The 19,783-nt window shown below is 38.5% G+C and overlaps 1 protein-coding gene across 1 annotated transcript; it reads right to left on the bottom strand.

The window, feature by feature from the left end:
* Nucleotides 1-905: 905 nt before the first annotated feature.
* On the bottom strand, nt 906-19,065 carry lrrc8c (leucine rich repeat containing 8 VRAC subunit C). Its single transcript, XM_038304371.1, has 3 exons — nt 18,934-19,065; nt 8,748-8,893; nt 906-4,878 (listed from the first exon to the last, which is right to left on the bottom strand). The coding sequence occupies exons 2-3, from the start codon at nt 8,883-8,885 to the stop codon at nt 2,626-2,628; spliced, it is 2,391 nt and encodes a 796-aa protein (XP_038160299.1). The 5' UTR covers nt 8,886-8,893; nt 18,934-19,065; the 3' UTR covers nt 906-2,625.
* Nucleotides 19,066-19,783: the final 718 nt, after the last annotated feature.

Raw genomic sequence — 19,783 nt, 5'->3', positions numbered from 1 at the left:
GTTTACCCCATTTGCAGCAAATTTAGTTCTCAGGTTAAAATGACATTTCACCAAAAAAAAAAAAAAAAAAAAAAACAGGCAGGCATGACAATAAATAATGGAAGAACATTTCATAGTTTAAGAAATATGCATATTTAATGCCTTAATAAGAAGAATAACGCATCTATGATACAATAGAACCATTTGATGGTTTACCCGATCTGAAAACTATAAGCCCTTTTAGTGACTAATTAATATTTAATGGACAGCGACCATATTACTACATTCACTGAAGGAAGTTTAACCACTGCAGCAAAGAAATTTATACTATTATCTTTGTCCCTGTGTTCCACATAAGGTGGATAGAAATGTGTCCCTGTGCCCGCCATACTAAGTATGACAATTATATAAAGTTTCTTAAAAGCAGTGAAATAGGATTTAGAATGTCTAATTCTGCCAAAAGTGTACATGCATACTAAAGGCCCATAGATGCAGTTTTATTTAAAACACAAACGTGCAAATTTGGAACGGACGAACGGATCCACCCCTTTGGAATGGGGGTCGTTTGGCTTCGTTTGTTAACCTGCAATGCCACATTGTGTAATTCCAATCGGCAAGTTTTGAAAACAAAAACAAGGCTTTGTTGGGCTACTGTATAAAACCTCAAACTCAACGCTATTTCTGACATTTTGAATTGAAAAAAGCTTCCTGGATGGGAAGCGGAACGTCTTCAAACTTGGAAAAAACTTTCAGTGGATTCTTTTTTGGAATCACAAACATACTACTACAGTAGAGCTATTCAAAATTTCCCCACTTTCCTTGATGGGCCGTTGGCTGGTCCCCTACAATTCCTTTTTAAACATCAATCTTTGCACTAAAATATTATTTCTGTCATGATTTGTGGACATTGAGATCTTTAGAAAAGCATCATCTCCTGGTCAGACCCTGTAATTCAGTGAAAGGGTGGAGGCAGAGTAAAAAAATGTGCATGCCCAGGAGGGGGCCAGTGGCTGGAAGTTGGAGGGGATTTTGCTGGGAGATGCAGGGAAGCAGGCTTCCATTGGCTGGCGTTTGACTGGGAAGGGCCATTTTAAATGGCTGCTACTGTATACATGCTCATTTGAACATTTCTGTGTGCAGATTCACTATTACAAGCCTCCAGTATGTCAGAAGCATGAGTTCATGCTCGCCATCTACTTCTAATCATGTGTCGACCTGTTTCCGTCGCTCATGTCAACTTCTGTAACTTTTAGGGATGAACCAACTTGAGAAAGTAAACCACCTGTGATTAGCTATTTCTCAGGAAATCCTGCCTCTCTTCTTTGGGGCTAGAATATATAGTTAGAAAAGCATTCTTCGACTAATAGCTGTTCTTTAACAAGCAGAATACTGTCTTCATTTCCAACAGTTCTTGTCACTACCCGATCCGTCCCGGAAGTACGATCCGTTTTGCACATGCGCAACCAGAATAACTTCCCGGTATGCAATACTTAATTTTTCTTACTTTTTAATTATTTTGTCTTTTTCTGGCGGGGGGTTCCTGTTGAATAATATTGTATTTGTGTAAATATTTCATATTCTAAAAACGAAAAAAAGCAATACACTTAAATAGCCTTTCGAACATTACTGTGACTGCTCCGAGTATGTTCGATGATGTCAATGGAGACTTTTCTGGAAGAAAAGTCTTCAATATTTTCTATAAAATGTAGTTTAGCATTCTTTAATGTTTTAAGTATATAAATAAGTATTTTCAGTACTGATATCACGTAGTTTTTCAGCAATCCGGATCGTATTATTTTGTCTATGCATGCGCACAAAAGATCGGGTAGTGAAAGCCATTAATGTAGTCAACTGACAACTTTATAAACACAATATGCCCGACATAACAGGAAAAAAACGTTTAACAGTAGCTCCAAACTGATTATAGAGATGTAAATGTTTGGTTTAGACAGTATTAACAGTGAGGCTAACGATAGCTTAGCTCATATAGAGTTCAAACACCAGACGTCATTTTTAGGCTAAATCTGGTCGTTTCATCAAAGCCCGGATTTAGTCCAGAATTAGTTGTTGAAAATTGGATGTTTGGTGTGCCTGATTTTGTCCCATTTTAGTCAAACATTGCTGTCATAACACATTCATGGCTGTTTAGAATTAGGTTATTTAATAATAACTTCCTATTAACTCTTGAAGGAAACAGCAATCAGCCTGAAGATGCTTAGCTAACGTTACTATCAACAACTAGGAAAAAAACATTACACCACTGTCTCAAGGGGTGGGATGTTCTGAAAAGTAGCCACTCACAGGCAGTTAACTTTTTCAGGTCGATTGCAACCTTAAAGAGAGACAACTTGACTTGAGCACACAGAAACAGGTCTAGTAAGAAAAAATCTACGGGCGCATAAAAAGCAAAGCAGGAGCGCAGTGAAGGACCATGAGCACATGCTTGTGACATATCATGGTATTGAATCTAACAAAATTATCAAAAATGCATGTCGAGAGTAGTTTACTTGCATGTTTTTTTTTAATAAAACTGCTCATATTAATATTTGTCATATTTTGGCAAAATTTTGACATCATAAAATATAAAAAAAGAATACTCTGAATTCCCAGGACAATCAGCAGTCACTGGGGCTACAATAAGGCACATTACTCTGCCTTCATTTGGTCCCTTACATCTGATGGCAGAGTTTCAAACAGTGTCTCTTCCACTATAAGGCCGCTGCGCTTCAAAGCACAACAACACCCAAGCTCTTGTGGCAGGAACTCAAAATGGTTTCCTTTTAGCTCCAAGTGGGTTAGCAGACTGAGATACGAAATCTTTGGTGATAAGATGGATAACGAGTTCTTGCCAAGCTTTAATGTTTTGAGCTTTTTGCAAAAGAACAGTTCATCTGGAAGGTTTTCAAGTTTGTTACATGTGACAGAGAAGTACTGCAGACTCTGCAGTACTCCTATTTCAGGAGGGATGAATCGGATGTCATTGTTGGATAGATCAAGGTAGCGCAACTTGTTACACAAGAACAGATGCGAGGGCAGGATCTCGATCTTGTTGTGGCTGAAGTAAAGACGTTCCAGGCTGCTGAGCTTTTTGATATGCTCAGGGATGTACATGATGCTATTGTGCCAAAGCTTGAGACAAATGAGCTTTCGGAGATGCTGGAAGCTGACAATCTCCTCAATAGATCGAAGGTTGTTCTCTTTTAGGTCAATCTCCTGCAGACTTGTCAAGCTAAAAATTCCATGCGGGATGCGTTCAAGGTCGCAACGCACAAGCTCCAACTCAACAAGGCTAGTCATTTTCTTCAGGTTGTTTAGCATTACTAGCCTTGTGCCATCGTTGTGCAGGTAAAGACGCTGTAGATGGCTGGACACATCCACGATTGACTGGGGGATCTTTGTCAAATTGCTCTTAAGGTAGAGAGTTTTCAGACACTTCAGCTCACGAAGGGACTCAAGAACTATATTCTTTGAGGCATCAGGACTGAGTGATCCAGAGAGGTAGAGTTCCTCTAGGTTACGCAGAACATACACCCAATTTGGAAGTTCCCTGTTCTCATCGAATTTCACTCGAAGCACTTTTAGGTTCTCTTTGAGGAAAGAAGTAGCACTTGGGTGCAGCTTTAAGGAGCACTGGTAGAGAGAGAGCTCCTGGAGGTTTTCCAGCTGAGAGATAGATGCAGAGATTGTCACGTTATTGATGATCTCGAGCTTGAGCGACTGCAGCTCTGTCAATTCAAAGACAGTGTCGGGCAAGCCAGGTAGCATGAACAACTGAAGTTCGAGTCTGTTATTTGGGTTCATCTGGAGTCTCTGACGCAATTTCTCTGGGGTCCACTCGTGGTTCAGATTGAGTTGCTTCAGTTTGTTCTCACTGACCTCTGATAAAAAAACAGCAAAGCGCTTGGAATACAGCGGATCGTACTGATCAATCATGTGCAACATGAAGGCAAAGTCGTTTTTGACGTCTGGGATGTCACTGATGCCAGTTTCGTGACGCACATACTCGAAGGAATACTCTTTAAGTGAGCGGTAAAACAGCCAGTAGGAGGTATAGAGGCTTGTGAAGCCATAGACAGCCACCAAAAACAGATAACAGTAAGACAGCTTGGAAAACAGATGAGCCATGTTGTGATTACATTCAAAGACTGTATATCCGGTAACATCCTGGATTTCCTTGACTTCACAACACACTTCGTTCTGTACTTTCTCTACGAGGAAGCTGTTGTAGGCAATGATCACAAGGAATTTCAGCACCTTGAATACAGTCTGACGAACATACATAAGATAGAGGATATCTCCTTCCTCTACGTGTAGTCGGAATTTCTTTACCTTTTCAAAAAGAGCCTTAGCTTGCTCGCCCTCTTTTTTATCAAGGACACTTGCTGATGGCTTGTCCACCACAATCTTCTCGGGAATAGACCGAAGGGACTGCGTTTTCTCAAGGCTGCTTTCTTCAGGCGACAACGCATTGCTGGACCGAGATGTTGTACTCTTTTTCTGGTCCTTTTCTTCCGGATTCTCTCCAGACACCTCAGACAATGCACGCGTTGTCCAGGGGGAATCAAAACACTTGCCGAGCATTGAGATGAAGTGCTCTATTTTTGAACTTGAGCCGGGAAATTTAAACCAGAAGTTGCTACACACCATGAAGACCAGTGTGTGCATTAGAACCAAATAGGGGAAGTACTTGGCATACCAGTGTAGAGCTTTCTCATAGCACATCTGATTAATAAAACTGTACTGCTGAAGATCCAGATCAGTTTTTACCCCTCTCATTTCTCTCAGCATATCTGAAGCATTGAACTGCCGTTGAAGGACTAAGCTCCTATTTACTTCACAAATGTTTTCTGAGCCGGATGAGATTCTGTGAGGAAGGCATATGATCTTGTCTTGCATTACCTGCAACAAAATGTAAGGAAAAAGGTAATATGTCAGCATATAAACCAATTGTATCTACAGAAACAACATAAAAGACTAACTAGCAAGGTAATAATTCTGCAACTTAACTTGGTGAGTTTGGATGAGCTGCACAGTGGCACAGTTTATAGCATTGCAAAAGAAGGTCCTGGGTCAGATTCCTTGCCTGGAGTATTTGTGCATTGACTTTGCAATTTCTCCCTGTGCGAGCATGCATTCTGAACATTCTCTCCATGCAGATTGACGATGCCATGTGGCTCCTAATATATCCCAACCATTAGTCCATGCTCCTTGCTTTTCATGCTCCTGTAGACAGTGTTGTGCAATGAACAGCATTCACTGAATGCAATCCTATTTTTAGTGAACTGTGAACTAAACGGATCAGTTTTTAAGTAATGAACGAGAATGAGAGCGACCTTCACTCTAACAATAATGAGCCACACACACAACTCATGTTTAGTTGATAACAATTTTCATTGGTCAGGTTTTACAGCACCCTTTACGACAAACCAAACCAAACCACGCTGACAGACGAGCATGTCTACTGCTAGCACTACTCTCCTCCATTCAGACTCATCTGCTGGTATTTCTGATGCCAGTTTAGCAAGGAGCTTGGCAGAGTTTTACGAATTCACAGAAGAAGACTCGGACAGAAGAAGAAACACCAGGACTTAACAAACAAGTCCGTACGTCAGCCACATCCACTTCAAATTTAAAGCCACACATGGAGTTAAAGCATCCGAGCTATCTTGGGAAATATCTGCTACTGAATGAGGAACGGAATAAATCGTTTTGATCCAGATCTTTTCAGCAGAAAGTTTCTGCTGAATGTTTCTGAAGTTCTGTGTAATTTAGCTACATAAAGGCTTCACTTCACATCCAGTATAACTTGACTGCATCCAGTATTTTCCATTCCTTTCTATATATTATGATCACACATTTAGAGAGGGAAATATGAGGTTCTATTGTGCAGGATTGTGGCTTAATTTACCACATGAATGACCTGGCACAACAATGCCTGTGGATTTTCTCCTATCAACTGTGGATCTGTTTTTGTGCGCTCATATAAACTTTTTTCACTTTGAGGGAGGAACCAACCTGAGAAAGTTAACCGCATTAATTTGCTACCTTTCAGGAAATCCCTCCCAATTAGCCTCCCTGTTTGTATTGAGCAAAATGAGGCTTAAATTAACAACACATATATTTACATTTCTACGTATTTTACAGCTACTGTTAAGCATTTTCCTTTTTATGTCCATGTTGGTGTTTATAAAATTGTCAGTTGATGACAGAGATGGCTGTTGGAATTCAGAATTCAACTCTTGAAGAGAAGAGCTATTAGCCAAAGGATGCTTTGCTAATGTTACTAGCCACAACCAGGAAGAACAAAGTGCTGTCTCAAGAGATGGGGATTTCTTGAAAAGAAGGCAATCACAGGGAGTTTGCTTCTTTGGTCTGTTCCACCCTCAAACTGACAAAAGTTAACATAAGTGCATAACAACAGGTCCACACTCCAGTAGGGGGTAATCTAGGAAGCAAGAGGGTGCAGAGAAGGAGCATGAACTAATCATTGTGACATATTGGAAGACTCATGGTACCGAATCTGCCTGCATAAAATGATCAAAATGAGAAGAGAATCAATGAAAGTAGTTTACATGTGCACATTTTTAACAGAACTGCAGGTGAGAGTATGTATTGTGCATATTTATCAGGCTCCTCTCCTGTGGAACCAACTACCAGTTTTAGTCCGTGAGGCAGACACCCTGTCTACTTTTAAGGCTAGGCTTAAAACTTTCCTTTTTGACAAAGCTTCTAGTTAGAGTGGCTCAGGTTATCATGAGCTATCTCTATAGTTCTGCTGCTATAGGCTTAGACTGCTGGAGGACATAGGGACCCCTTTTTCATCATTCTGCTTCATTCTATCTCTATTCTCCCACTTTTGTTAGTTCGATCTCTAATACTAGGGTCTCTTTGCTTTTTCTCATAGTAGCTTCATCTGGTCTGCTCCTGTTTGGCTGTGACTCCATCCTGGGGAGAAATATCAGCTGTGCTGCTGCCATCAACACCTTTGTTTCTAGATGTTGGAGCTTGGCCTGTTTTCCAGTGTAGTCCTGTTTCTTTGACTGTGACTAACTGGATGTGCTCTCTTCATCCTCTGACATGGCAGCTGGCTCAGAGCTCGTCTGCCTGGCTGTTTGTTTTTTGGACGGGGCCGCCTGTGGAGCTGGTTGACAGTTGCCTTTTGTATCTATGCCTCCTTTTCTATGTCTGCTTCTGTCTCCTTAAAACCCCCGTTGGCCTTAGTAGATGGCCGCTCACACTGAGCCTGGTTCTGCTGGAGGTTTCTTCCTGTTGAAAGGGAGTTTTTTCTCTCCACTGTCACTACAAGCATGCTTAGTGGGAGGGATTACTTACATCAAAGAGTCGATGCAAGCTGGTTTTGCTCAGATAGAGAACTTTGTATCAATTTGACTGTATGATCTGGTTGAACTGTAAAGTGCCTTGAGATGACGCGTTGTGAATTGGCGCTATAGAAATAAACTGAATTGAATTGTGCCCTGTTGGCAGAATTCTGCAAAAACTGCAGGAAAAATTATCAAAATGTTTAAATTATCTTTCAACCCTAAATCCAATGAGTCAAAAAAAAACATTTAGTGATTTAATGCTGGAAGGAAATGATCAGGATACCCAATATCAAATGCATATCATAAGGAATGACCACCTCCTATTTTCTATTTATTTTGTTGATATTATTTTTATTCACCTAATTTAGTATCTAACACATGGCCCAATAGAACAGAATAACTAAAAGTTGCAAAACATGGAAAAATTTAACTGGTACCAATAACTTTGCAAGGTAGACTATGCATCAGCATCAGATTGTCTGTAGATTATTAGTTTAATATGGTCTCCTTAGCACTGTACTGACAGGCAGACATGTTTGACAAGAAATGCCCATGCTGTTTACTCGAAATACAAGTAATGAAAAACAGATGCTGGACAGAGATGCTAAGAAAAGGAAGCAGGCACTTTACAGCACTAGTAAAAGGGAATGGGTGCCTTTAGGGCACGCTGTTCCACTGTGAAATTTAATGTAATGGTTTAAAGACCAAAGCGAAATATAGGAAGCTGCCCTGAAACGTCAGTTAGATCAAATCTGGGATGATCCGTCAACATCCAAAACCTTGTAAGATCAGTGTTTCTACTTCAAAGTCTAAATGAATTAGCTAACTGTCAAGCAGAACATAACAAGTAATTACACAAAGCAGCATGTTGATACAGCTCTGCCCCAAAAAGTAAACATCAGTACAAGAATAAGTGTCCTCTTAATTTGCAAAGCTTTCAGACTGAACCCTAAAAGCCGGAGCAGGAGAGGGAAAAACAATATCTGCTTAAAACCAGATAAATAGGAAGTTTTTTTATGTATATTTTTGCAGTGATGTTCAGGGTTTCCACTATGGGGCTAATAGCAGCCAAGCAATGTTCCAAACAGAGCGAGAAGTCAAGGGCCAGTCCACAGGGGTTTGGATCCTCTGTTTACTGAAAGGGGCAGGGTGGGGAATGTTTCCACAGCTAAACTGCTGATGGACTGAATGCTTCCCTTTGCTGTACACGGGCCAGGCTGTAAGAGAACACAAGCAGTGTTTTTGAGCTGGTGCCAGTGGAGGGGGGCAGGGCCGCCATGTTCCAATAAGGAGCCTATAGGCGTTTACCTGCGTATTCATCCATTCAATCCAGCTGGAATGGAGAAAAAACAACAACACAAAAAACAAGAAAAAAAACTGCAACTCTTCACTCCTGAGATGTTTTTAGTTCTACGTTTAGATGAAAACAGAAATACATTTTCAGACCTGCAGAGTGCATCCGAACACGCCAATCATTAGCATGACCACAGACAGGTAATCTGTGAACACGTCCCACCAGGGCTTCAGGACTCGGAACGCCGGCTGCTGTTCTGAGAACTGACGAAATTCCATAACAGGAATCATGATGCCGGCTGGAAGAAAAGAAGAGAAAATTTCAACCCTGGGCCTTTTTTTAAAGGGAACTTTATGACTAAAGAGGTAAAATAGTAGAATGTAATAACCACACAGGCTACTTAACAGCTGATATTTTAATCTTCAATCTTATATATAATATAATAACTTAAAATAGCTTCAGATGAGGTTTGTTTGTCTAATAAAAGCAGCTTTTAAAATTAACCTTAATGCAGGTATTCAATATAACTTTAATTAGGTAGGGATAAACCAAAGATGTACTCTTTTAGTTAGGACACTATTTCGTATTTTAGCTAAAGTAAAAGTAAATTAGCTGCAATTGAAAAACTTACCTAAATAAGATTTACTATATCAAATTATGTGATGTTAAGAAATGTTAAGATATTGTTTTATCTTGATTGAAAAAAAAAATATTCTAAATCAATTTCCTTTTCAAAATAAAAGTTATGAAACCAATGCTTACAGTAGGTAACGTATAAAAGGTAGAACAGTGTAAAGTTGGCATACCTAACCCTAACATGTACAGGGGTTCCCAAATGGGGGGTCGGGACCCCCAGGATGGTTTTTACAATCATTATGTAAATTCTGGCGTTTATGGAGGACGAAAATATATAATGAAAAACATAAATGTACCATCATGTACCATTATTTTTTATTTCTTATTTCTTTATTTCTTACTTTTATTTTGTGTTTCATTGTGTGCGATACATGTACACTTGCACCTTAATCCTTATTTATCTTGAAATACTGTATATATATTGTTTATTGTTTTTCCTCCTTGTTTGCACCTTCTTTGACCTCTATGCCAATATGTGACCAGTGAATTTCTCCGCTGTGAGATCAATAAATCTAATCTAATCTAATCTAATCAAACAATTAGATGTAACATTTATTTATTCAAATACTAAATATGTTAATTAAATTGTGCAAATTAATGGCCTCATCATATCATCAAAAAACACTTAAAATAATGAATTAAGTAACAACATTTTTTTACAAATTATATTTATTTTCAAAAATTGATAAAATTACTATACTTTTTGCTTATAAATATATATATATATATATATATATATATATATATATATATATATATAATGCTTTAATATGTATATATTTAAAGCAGTTTAGTTTAAAAAGAGCTTGCATGTATGCAGTAAAGTTACTCACGGTGGACAGAGGAGCCAAATATTTTACTAAAGTAAAAGCAGTTACTCAAGTAAGTATAACTAATTACTTCCCACCTCTGGTCGCAGGTTTTTATACATTTTTTTTCTCCGTCTGATTGAAAAGTTGTTTTTTTCTTCAGTTGTAATGGAAACAAATACAGACTAAAACATTAGTCTGAAGAATTATTGTATAGTAGATCTGCAATTAAGTTCTCTTTAAAAAAAAAAACATTTCAATTAAATTGGCAGATCATACTACCGTAAATACCTGCTTCAATTAGGAGCAAATACACATCTTTTAAGAAACTTTTACTTTGATTAAAAACTATATTTAAATTAGATTTATATCTTCCGCTTTTGGCTCCTTCTTTCCATGCTGTATTCTTTGGTCTTCTTTGTTCATCAATGTCCTCTGATAAACATCTTAGGCAAGAAAGTGAACAGCTGGATTCATAGCGACTGAACTGTTATTCAAAAACACAATGATCTACTCACTAATAATACTGATATAAAGCATTGAGGATTGTGAGTATGGAGGATAAAAAGTGCCAAAATTAAATAAATAAATACAGCATTAAATAAATAATTAAATGTGTCAATAATTAATTAAATGTGGAATTAAATAAATAAATGTGTCATTCTTTAATTAAAACCAAGTCACTCATATAAAGTGCCACAATTAAATAAATAAATACAGCGATAAACAATTAATTAAATGTCTAATTCATTAAATAAATAAGGAATTAAATTAATAAATGTGTCATTAATTTAATAAAATAAGTCTTCATTTTATTTAAAAAAAATATATATATAATTATTTCAGTGTGCATTTAATTATTTCATGGTCCTGTGTCGCAGTACATCAAAACCATGAAAAGAATCTGTCAAACTCACCCATCAAAGTTAGGGGGCGGTTATCTAACACCTGATTGGTCACCCTGCACATTAAGGCGAAGCAAATCGATTACAGAGACTCGATTCACGTTAACCCCGCCCCCTAACTTTGATGGGTGAGTTTGACAGAATCTTTTAATGGTTTCGATGCACTGAAATAATTAAATGCACACTGAAATAATTATATATATTTTTTTAATAAAATGAAGACGTATTTTATTAAATTAATGACACATTTATATATTTAATTCCTTATTTTTTGTAATGAATTCCACATTTAATTAATTGTTTATCGCTGTATTTATTTATTTAATTGTGGCACTTTATATTAGTGACGTGGTTTTAATTAAAGAATGACACATTTATTTATTTAATTCCACATTTAATTAATTATTGACACATTTAATTATTTATTTAATGCTGTATTTATTTATTTAATTTTGGCACTTTTTATCCTCCATACATGTTTTTAATGTCACGTGTAAAAAATAAACGCATTAATCGGTTTTCTTGAAAGCACTGCATCCACTACATTATAACAAAAAAATCTTGTTTTAATCAAAATTTACAGAGAACTAAAGGAAGGTAACCCTCACTACTGCAGCCTACATGCCGATCCTCTGAGAAGAGCAGCCATCCGTCAAAGTGTGATCCTCGATACTCGTGTCAGCAGACAAGGCAAAAGAATAATGGGAATTATTTCTGACCTTAAAATATCAGCTAGAAGGACGCAAACCTTTACAAATAGAGTAATAAAAAAAATAAGGAAATCCTATAGTTTTAAACTACCCCCCCGATGCTGGGGACTTCCTTTAAGAGGACAGCATGTGACGGTTGGCGAGTTCACACAAGAATGTTCATGTTTATAAATCCACCAACCCATCAAGGTCCTGGAAAGTATTCCTAAAGAATTACTGTGGAAAGACTTTGAGACATCCCAACCAAATACTTCTAAGGCGGATATTTCTGCATCGCCAAGGGTTCAGATGGCGTCACTGATGGAGGTCACATGTTATTCAAAATGTACAACAAACTGTAAACAGCAAAAGAAATGTGATTACACGTGTAAAACATGTTAAAAATTTTTAGAGCTTTGTTCTTACTGATACAGTGATTCAGTGGCGCAGTGGGTAGCACTGCTGCCTTGCAGCAAGAAGGTTCTGGGCTCCATTCCCGGCCCAGGGTCTTTCTGCATGGACTTTGCATGTTCTCCCTGAGCATGCGTGGGTTTTCTCCGGGTACTCCAGGTTCCTCCGACAGTCCAAAAACATGACTGCTAGATTCTCCTTAGAGTCTCTGTATCATTAGTCTGTGTAACGATTGATGATTGTTTCAATAAGCAATCACTCCTAATTAATCTGATTTATCATCTCAGCCATCATTTTTAAACAGTTATACAGTGTCTTTTCAATTGAAGATACAAAGAGCCTGGTATTCATAGTTTCCAAATGCAGGACGCTAAATTGCACATTCTTTTTTTTCTTTTGCACATTCAATAAGTGGGTGTGTTGCAGGTGATTTACAAAAGTTGCTTGCACAAATGTATAGATGTGCAAAGGGAGCAGTTGGAGGTAATAATCGTCCGGTTTTCACGTGATCGGCCATGAACAGCAGCTGGCCTGTCATTATGAAGACCACAGATTAAAGAACCGGTCGTTGCATTGCTGATGAGTTTTTTTCTGATTGGACTTGCATCTTTCTCCTACACTTGGTCCATGTTTGCTTTGGTCAGAGGACGCAAAACGGGGACGAATCATCCAACAGAGGTAAAGGGAGACAGCATTCTGAGCTCAGACAAGCAGCAGAGAATCAGTGTGAGAACACCGAGAGAATAACCAGGACGAGGTGGCCAGCCATGCCGGAGCTGAGGAACCACAGCCTGCCAGGGAAACAATGCAAGGACGGAGAGAGGCTATGGCCGACCCAGGCTAGCTAGGCTAACTATGGAGGATCGAAGGAGTACAGAGGAAAATTGAAAAAATCAGCGCGGGAAACAGAACGCTGAGTGAGGGGCAGAGGCTACCGCTGGTCAGGAGTAATACAGCAGTATCGCAAAATAATAAAAAAATAATCCACTGGACTTTGTTTCCAAGTTTGAAGACGTTTCGCTTCCCATCCAGGAAGCTTTTTCAATTAAAAATGTCAGAATGTCAGAGTTGAGTTCCAGGCTTTATACAGTAGCCCAACTAAGCCTTTAAAAAAACATGCAAATTGAAACGGAAAAACATTGTTTTTAATGGAACAGTAAAAAAAACAATCTTTAAAAATGAAACTTGAAAAATTTTCTAGTTTTTTTTTTTTGTCATGTTGCTGTTTTCTCAGATTTTGTCATTTCAATACATGTTTTTTTGTTTCAAATTTATTGTTGAGATTTTTTTTTCCAAATATATTTTTTAATATTTTTCAATTTGACTGTATGATCTGGTTGAATTGTAAAGTGCCTTGAGATGATATGTGTTGTTATTTGGCGCTATATTAATAAAATAAATGGAAAGTTGCATTGGATTTAGCATTTTTAGTAATGAAATTGATTTTTTCAAATTTTTTTATAGATTTCATTTTTTATTCATTTTTTTCTAATTTTTTGTTTTCCAGATTTCACAAATGTAATCCTTTCTAAATTGCGTTTCTGTTTACTTCGAGCCCAATACAAACACTCGCTCTTAACGCACACGATGACCAATAAGAACGTTGTTGCTCACATCGATGCAGGCCAATAAAAGTGAAAAATAGTAGGAAAAAAAAATGTACGGTATAAAGAAAATATAAAATCTATAAAATGTTTAAGTAATAAAAAATAAATAGTTTGAAAACATGAAATGTAAAAAAAAAAATACCATTTAAAAAAACTAAATATTACAGACATATTTTTAAGAAAGTGAAGAAGAAAAAATAAATCAGGGTTTAGGTTTTCGACTCATCAGGGAATGACTAAATCTAATTTAATGCTTTTTAATGCTCTAAGGAAATAATTTCAATGCCTCCAACAAGTACCCATGACTCTCATATATATATATATATATATATATATTTATATATATATATATATATATATATATATAAATAAATAAAACACAGCAAAATTGTTCGTCATCTTTACCATCAACAGGCTGCAGCCTTGTCCCAAATTCCTCATTTTCCAGCCACTTTTGTTGAAATTTGCATTTCCCCCATTCTCTAGCTTTTACTTCGCCTCAAGCTTCTTTTCCAAACTTACGGCTTTAAAGCTGAAGTCTGTAAGTTTTTAAAAATCACTTTTTTGTCATATTGGCTAAAACTGTCCCTATGCCCAGACAGCAGTACATGTGATATGTAACCTGTGAAAAAAACTGCTTCAATTGGTACCGCCTACTGCCTGTATTTCAATCTGGAAAGAATAATTCGGGACGAGTCAAAACAACCAATCACAGCCAGAGGAGCGTCTGATGGAGTGTCAATCACTCCCCCCCCCCCCCCCCTTCTGGTCGCATGCGGTAGCCACGCAGATGCTGTGAGAGGGGTGGAGCTTGGAGGTGGGGCATGAGTGAAGCAGAGAGGGTGGGGGAGTGGCGTGAAACCTTTTTTTCTTCAAATTTTCAGTCGAAGTCTGCTCTCTCCTCAATGTTAAAGACTGCAGCTTTAAGATCAACCGGAAACAGTTCTGCTCAAACACGTAGAACCAGTTATATCTGAAATAATATATCTGACGAAATCGTTTTTTTTTTAAAGCATTTTAAATCCCACGATAATCACATTTAATGAATTTTAATGCCAATTAAGGCCTTAATTAAAAAGTATATCATTTAAACCCTCTAAATCTTTTAAATTAGCAGTTACTTTTAGCTAAACATTTTTCAAAGTTTAATCTTTGGATGATATTTTGTTCACATTCTTATTTACCAAACGTGATTTTCGCTTGCAACCATAAATTCACAGCACACTAACATTCCCCCACATAGATGCCAGAGGATGTGCAGGAGTGAACCAAATTTTACACAAAAAGATGCAGGAACAGGATTAAAACACGATTCTCATTTAGACCCATGCCTCTTAATGCTATTTACATTTCTGGGAATTTTTCATCCAATTGAACATTGGATAAAGTCAACATCAATTCATGCAAATCTTTGCAAAAGGTGTTTGTAAGTTACCATCACATCATATTCCTCGAATCTCACTTATTTGCCAAGTGGTTTTGCATCTGGCCCGCAATTAATTGAGAAATGGACAGAAACCAGACCTAGGCACTTTGCTTGTGTACACACACTATGGCCTCAGAGTAATTTATCTCTTTAAAGACTGTTAAAATCTGGCTTTGTTAAGAGTGGGAGCAAGAAGAAGTGGTGCATATCTGCTGTTCCCACATTCTGGTCACCTTCAGTGAAGTGCTGCAGCTGTACATATCCCGTTTCTTTCTGGCAGTGGGTTGCTTGGTTTGCTTCGGCCTTGTAGATATGTGTGTGTGTGGGGGGAGTGTGTATGTCTAGGAGATGCCATTACTGAAAAATGCTACTGTTATTTTTATGGTAGCCTTCTAAAAGCAGAAGAGCTATCTGGGAGATCTTTCTTCTTCAGAGATCAATTAGGTCTTCACTTAGAAAGCCAGTATTGATTCTTCCATCCCAGCATTAGAATGACAGCGGATGCTTAAAAAAAACACTATTAAGAAGATGTATTTGTGAATATGTCCACTAATGGTGCGCCGTAATGGGTCAAGGATGTCAAACAGCTGCAGATAACCATGAGGAGGTTTAGCTCGCCAAGTATGCCATCTCAACGCAATTATATTTATGGAATAGATTTAAAATTTCATCGCATTGTTTTGGTTCAAGCAAACACCCTCTCTAGTGCCGAGCTTAGACAATACCAACAGAGAGAGTATCAGTCAAAGTAAGAGCTAAAGGATTTTGCATTATTAATCCAGGAGTCACTTTATAGTAGTACTTTAAGCGTGATGAACCTGTTAAGAAGTGGTGATTATAGGCATGTTGTGATGGAAGAAAAATACTTTTCTGTCGTACGTTGAATGCAAAATATGGACCCCAAGATTACTTTGTGCGGTTTGGAGAGTTGCAAAGTATAAAACAAGGGGTAAAGGGATTTTTTTTTAATCTGCTCTACGATAAGATGTTTGACCCTCTAAAGGCTGATTTACAGTTCGAAACCAGGTCCTCTGCGTAGGTGTCGCAGTGAACAAACAGACGTCCCCCCTCCCTCCGCAGACACTCTGCTACACCTCTCCCAAATTGTAGGTGACCGTAGACAGTGCCGCAGAAAAGGAGGCCGGCTTGTTTTGTCTTTATGACCGAAATTGTGGAAAACAACTCGTGAAGTTGGACCAGCTAGAAGAGCGAGGTGCGCAAGAACGTTGAGACCCCTTTTCCACCTGGATCCCCGCTCGTTTTCGCCGTCATTTCCCTCTGTTGTCTACGGTGGCCCTGAAGTGCCAACTGCAACTACAAATCTAAAAGCGCAACTACATTAAGGAAATCGCAACTACATAAAGCAAAGCGCAACTACATTAAGGAAAACAAAATTACATTAACCTACCGGAAAAGGTAGGTACCAGTGGGAAACATGAGACATCGCTGATTGGACGACGGCGCCGTTTGACCCTTGAACCGGAAGTTGCGTCGTCTGAACAGTCCAGCTTCTTTTAAGTGTGTCTTCAGTGTACGCAAACTAACTGAAATTTTGTGATTAGTCTTGAGCATATCCAGTATCACCTCGTACGTATGTCCTGATTCAAAATATTCCTGGATAACGGCAGCTATGTTTGGGGCGCCGACAATATCCATGTTTTCAAAAGCCGCAGCAGGCAGAATGACTTCCGGTTCAAGGGTCAAACGGTGCCGTCGTCCAATCAGCGATGTCTCATGTTTCCCACTGGTACCTACCTTTTCCGGTACTCAGAGATTCACTTCCACACAGAAAGCCCATATTCTTATCTTCAGGTAACAGAGTACATGTCAGATTAAGTGATACTACTTATACTTCAACAATAGTATCTAGGTGTTACTTTATCTTATGTCTCGTACCAAGTCCGTTGGTTGTTCTGTTCTTTTTACATCTCTTTGTAAGTGATGAAGCAGAATAAAGATGTTTTATTGTTATCTCCCTTTTATCTCCTCTTTCTTTCATCTTTGCTCCTTTTTTTGTTTTTCCTTTCCTGTTCTACTTGCATTGCAGTGTCCATATAAACTGTAAAACTCCCTGCATAATTATAATAAAGCTATTTATATGCATAAATCAAGTGGAACAGTATGGCAATAGCCGTACTGTTCCACTTGTGAAAGCAAAATCTGTTGGACTCTTTTTGGCATCAAGACAATTATTCTTATTGCCACATCGCCAGACAGGACACTGTTAAACAAAATAAAAAGAAAAGATATGCATAACCCCCCACCCCCCGTATTTCCTTTTTGGCAGAAACTCTGACTGTAGTGCCGTCCTCAACGCCTGGCACACCTTGGACACTATCCCAGACACTAGTTTCTAGCTCTGTGCGACGGTCAGTTGGTTTGCACCTGAAGCCAAAACACGCAGCGCCACGGCCGGTGTAGGGCGAACGCTCATCGGTGAACTGTGTGTCATCTGGCAACGGATGAGGGGTTGTAGACGGCGACAAAGCTCGTCAAACCGACACACCTAGCTAGTTCCTGATTGTCCATCTTCCATTCTGAACATGATCCAAAGAAGATGTTCACAAGACAAGGTGTCTGCCTTATCTAAATGACAGTGGGTTTATTGAAGCAGGCGTATGATGACATCATCAAAAAAATCAGGTTGGGTCTGACCCTGATCCGGAACCTGGTCCGCTAATCTGTGACCTCTGATTTAGATCCTTTTATACCTATTCTATTTTATACTATATTCAAGGTATGTTGAATTATTTTGTGTTTTTTATTCTTTTATTTAATTGTGTCCCTTTTACCCTCCATACATTGATGTCTGTTATTGGTTTGTCTCTCTGTCTCATTTTAAAACTCTTCTTAAAACCCACCTCTTTTCTTTGGCTTTTGACACCATGTAGAGTGTTGATTTTATGTACACGCATGCATATTTTTATCCTGTCTGGGCAGTGCTTTTATTTAATTTACTTTTATTTATTTTATCTTTTTTGTGCAGCACTTTGGAAACCTTGTGTTTATTGAAATCATGATATATAAATAAAGTGGATAGGATTGGTTCAAACTGATATTCTGCAGCAGATGAACTCTCTGCTTTTAAGGGATCATCCTTTCAGATCTTTATAGACTTGCATATTACTTAAAAGTACCAATCTGCATATCAAAACATGAGAAAGACGCGTTTAGATGAATAAGCTGTGCATGTGTGGCCTGAGATGACCCGGGGTTGGAATAAATGAAGTTAAGCATAAATGGCAGATGTGCTGCTTTAAGAAGCATGCAATCAGGTAAGCAATAGAGGAGAAACAGTGTCCTGCTGGATGAGTCAGCCATTGAATGGAGCTGACCAGGCCACATCCGGGTCTCTTCCTGACAGGAAACTTCTCTGGATCCCAGATATCCAAAAACAGACATATTAGGAACACACCCAGACTTCAAGCCTTACAAAAGTCCTGTCTGACTAAGGAGGTGGAAAAAAAACAAGCCGCAATGCAGGACTTTTTTTTCTTTCTTTTTTTTAAGAGGGGTACAAAAAAAAGGGAGAGATTCCAGAGAAAGGGCTGACTGAGTCAGAGAGAAGCGCTGATTCACAACCAAAGGAGCGCAAGTTGTTTCAAAAAGAAAAGAAGAAAATAAAAATGTTAATGTTGGGCTCTGTCCTTAAAGGAATGAGGATAAATATAGATGCGCCTCCAGCTGAGACTGACAGACGGACACTTTTAATCTGCGCTGGTTGTTTTGTTTTGTTTTTTTCCTACTGAGGAGAAAACTAACGGTATCCAAACAGCGACTTTCTCCACAGACACCGCAGCAGCGCTACTTTCTAGGATGGGGAAAGACAAACCGTCCTGCGGATGGAAAGCTTACCTTTTACTGGGGAGGAGAGGTTCCGCGCGGCGGGGTTCGGGCTCCCTCTGTCCTCTCTGACCAATGAGGCTTCCTGGATCCCCGGACCCAGCTGAGCGCGCGGGCGGATGGACCGTCAGCCAAAGGGGCGTGGCCTTCCATAGAAACCCCAGCTCACTTTACTGTTATTGATGCACTCCCATGGGCGGGGATAGATACCATCTCTGGTCCACTAATAATAAAAATAATATTCAATTCATTTTATTTCTATAGCGCTAATTCACAGCACAATAGATTGATTCAAAGTTTTCCATCTAAGGAAAACCAGTTGATTGCATTCCTTCACGCTAAGCATGCTTGCAGCAACAGTGGGGAGGAAAAACAGGAAGAAATCTCCAGCAGAACCAGGCTCAGTGTGAGCGGCCATCTGCTGAGGCCGACTGGGGTTCAAGGTGACAGAAGTAGACATAGAAAAAGAAGCATAGATACAAAAGATAACATAATAAATGCTGAAGACATAAGTAAAGTTTATATAATATATTTAGTAACAGCTGTAGATAAAAAAATGAAGAAAATTGCAGAGCGCAGTCAAAGGCCACTTTAAAGGAGAAGTCCGGTTATATTCAGAATACAAACTTCTGAAAGTACTTTAAATATGAAATTATTTCATATTGTTCAATAAATGATAAGTATTTTTTAATTAATAATAATTAAATTTTAAATGTGCTTTACTAGAGACTCCATGTTTGTCAAAGAACACTAGATGGATGGTCGGTTGGATGGACAGACGGACAGATGGATGGACTTTTTTTTTTACTTTATTGATCTCAAATTGGAGAAATTAACTCTGCATTTAACCCTTCCCCTTGCG

The sequence above is a fragment of the Cyprinodon tularosa genome, unplaced genomic scaffold, assembly GCF_016077235.1.
Source record: "Cyprinodon tularosa strain WSP-4 unplaced genomic scaffold, ASM1607723v1 ctg532, whole genome shotgun sequence".
NCBI lineage: Eukaryota > Metazoa > Chordata > Actinopteri > Cyprinodontiformes > Cyprinodontidae > Cyprinodon > Cyprinodon tularosa.
Note: the sequence above shows the minus strand (reverse complement) of the source record. Positions and strands in the feature narration are given on the sequence as shown.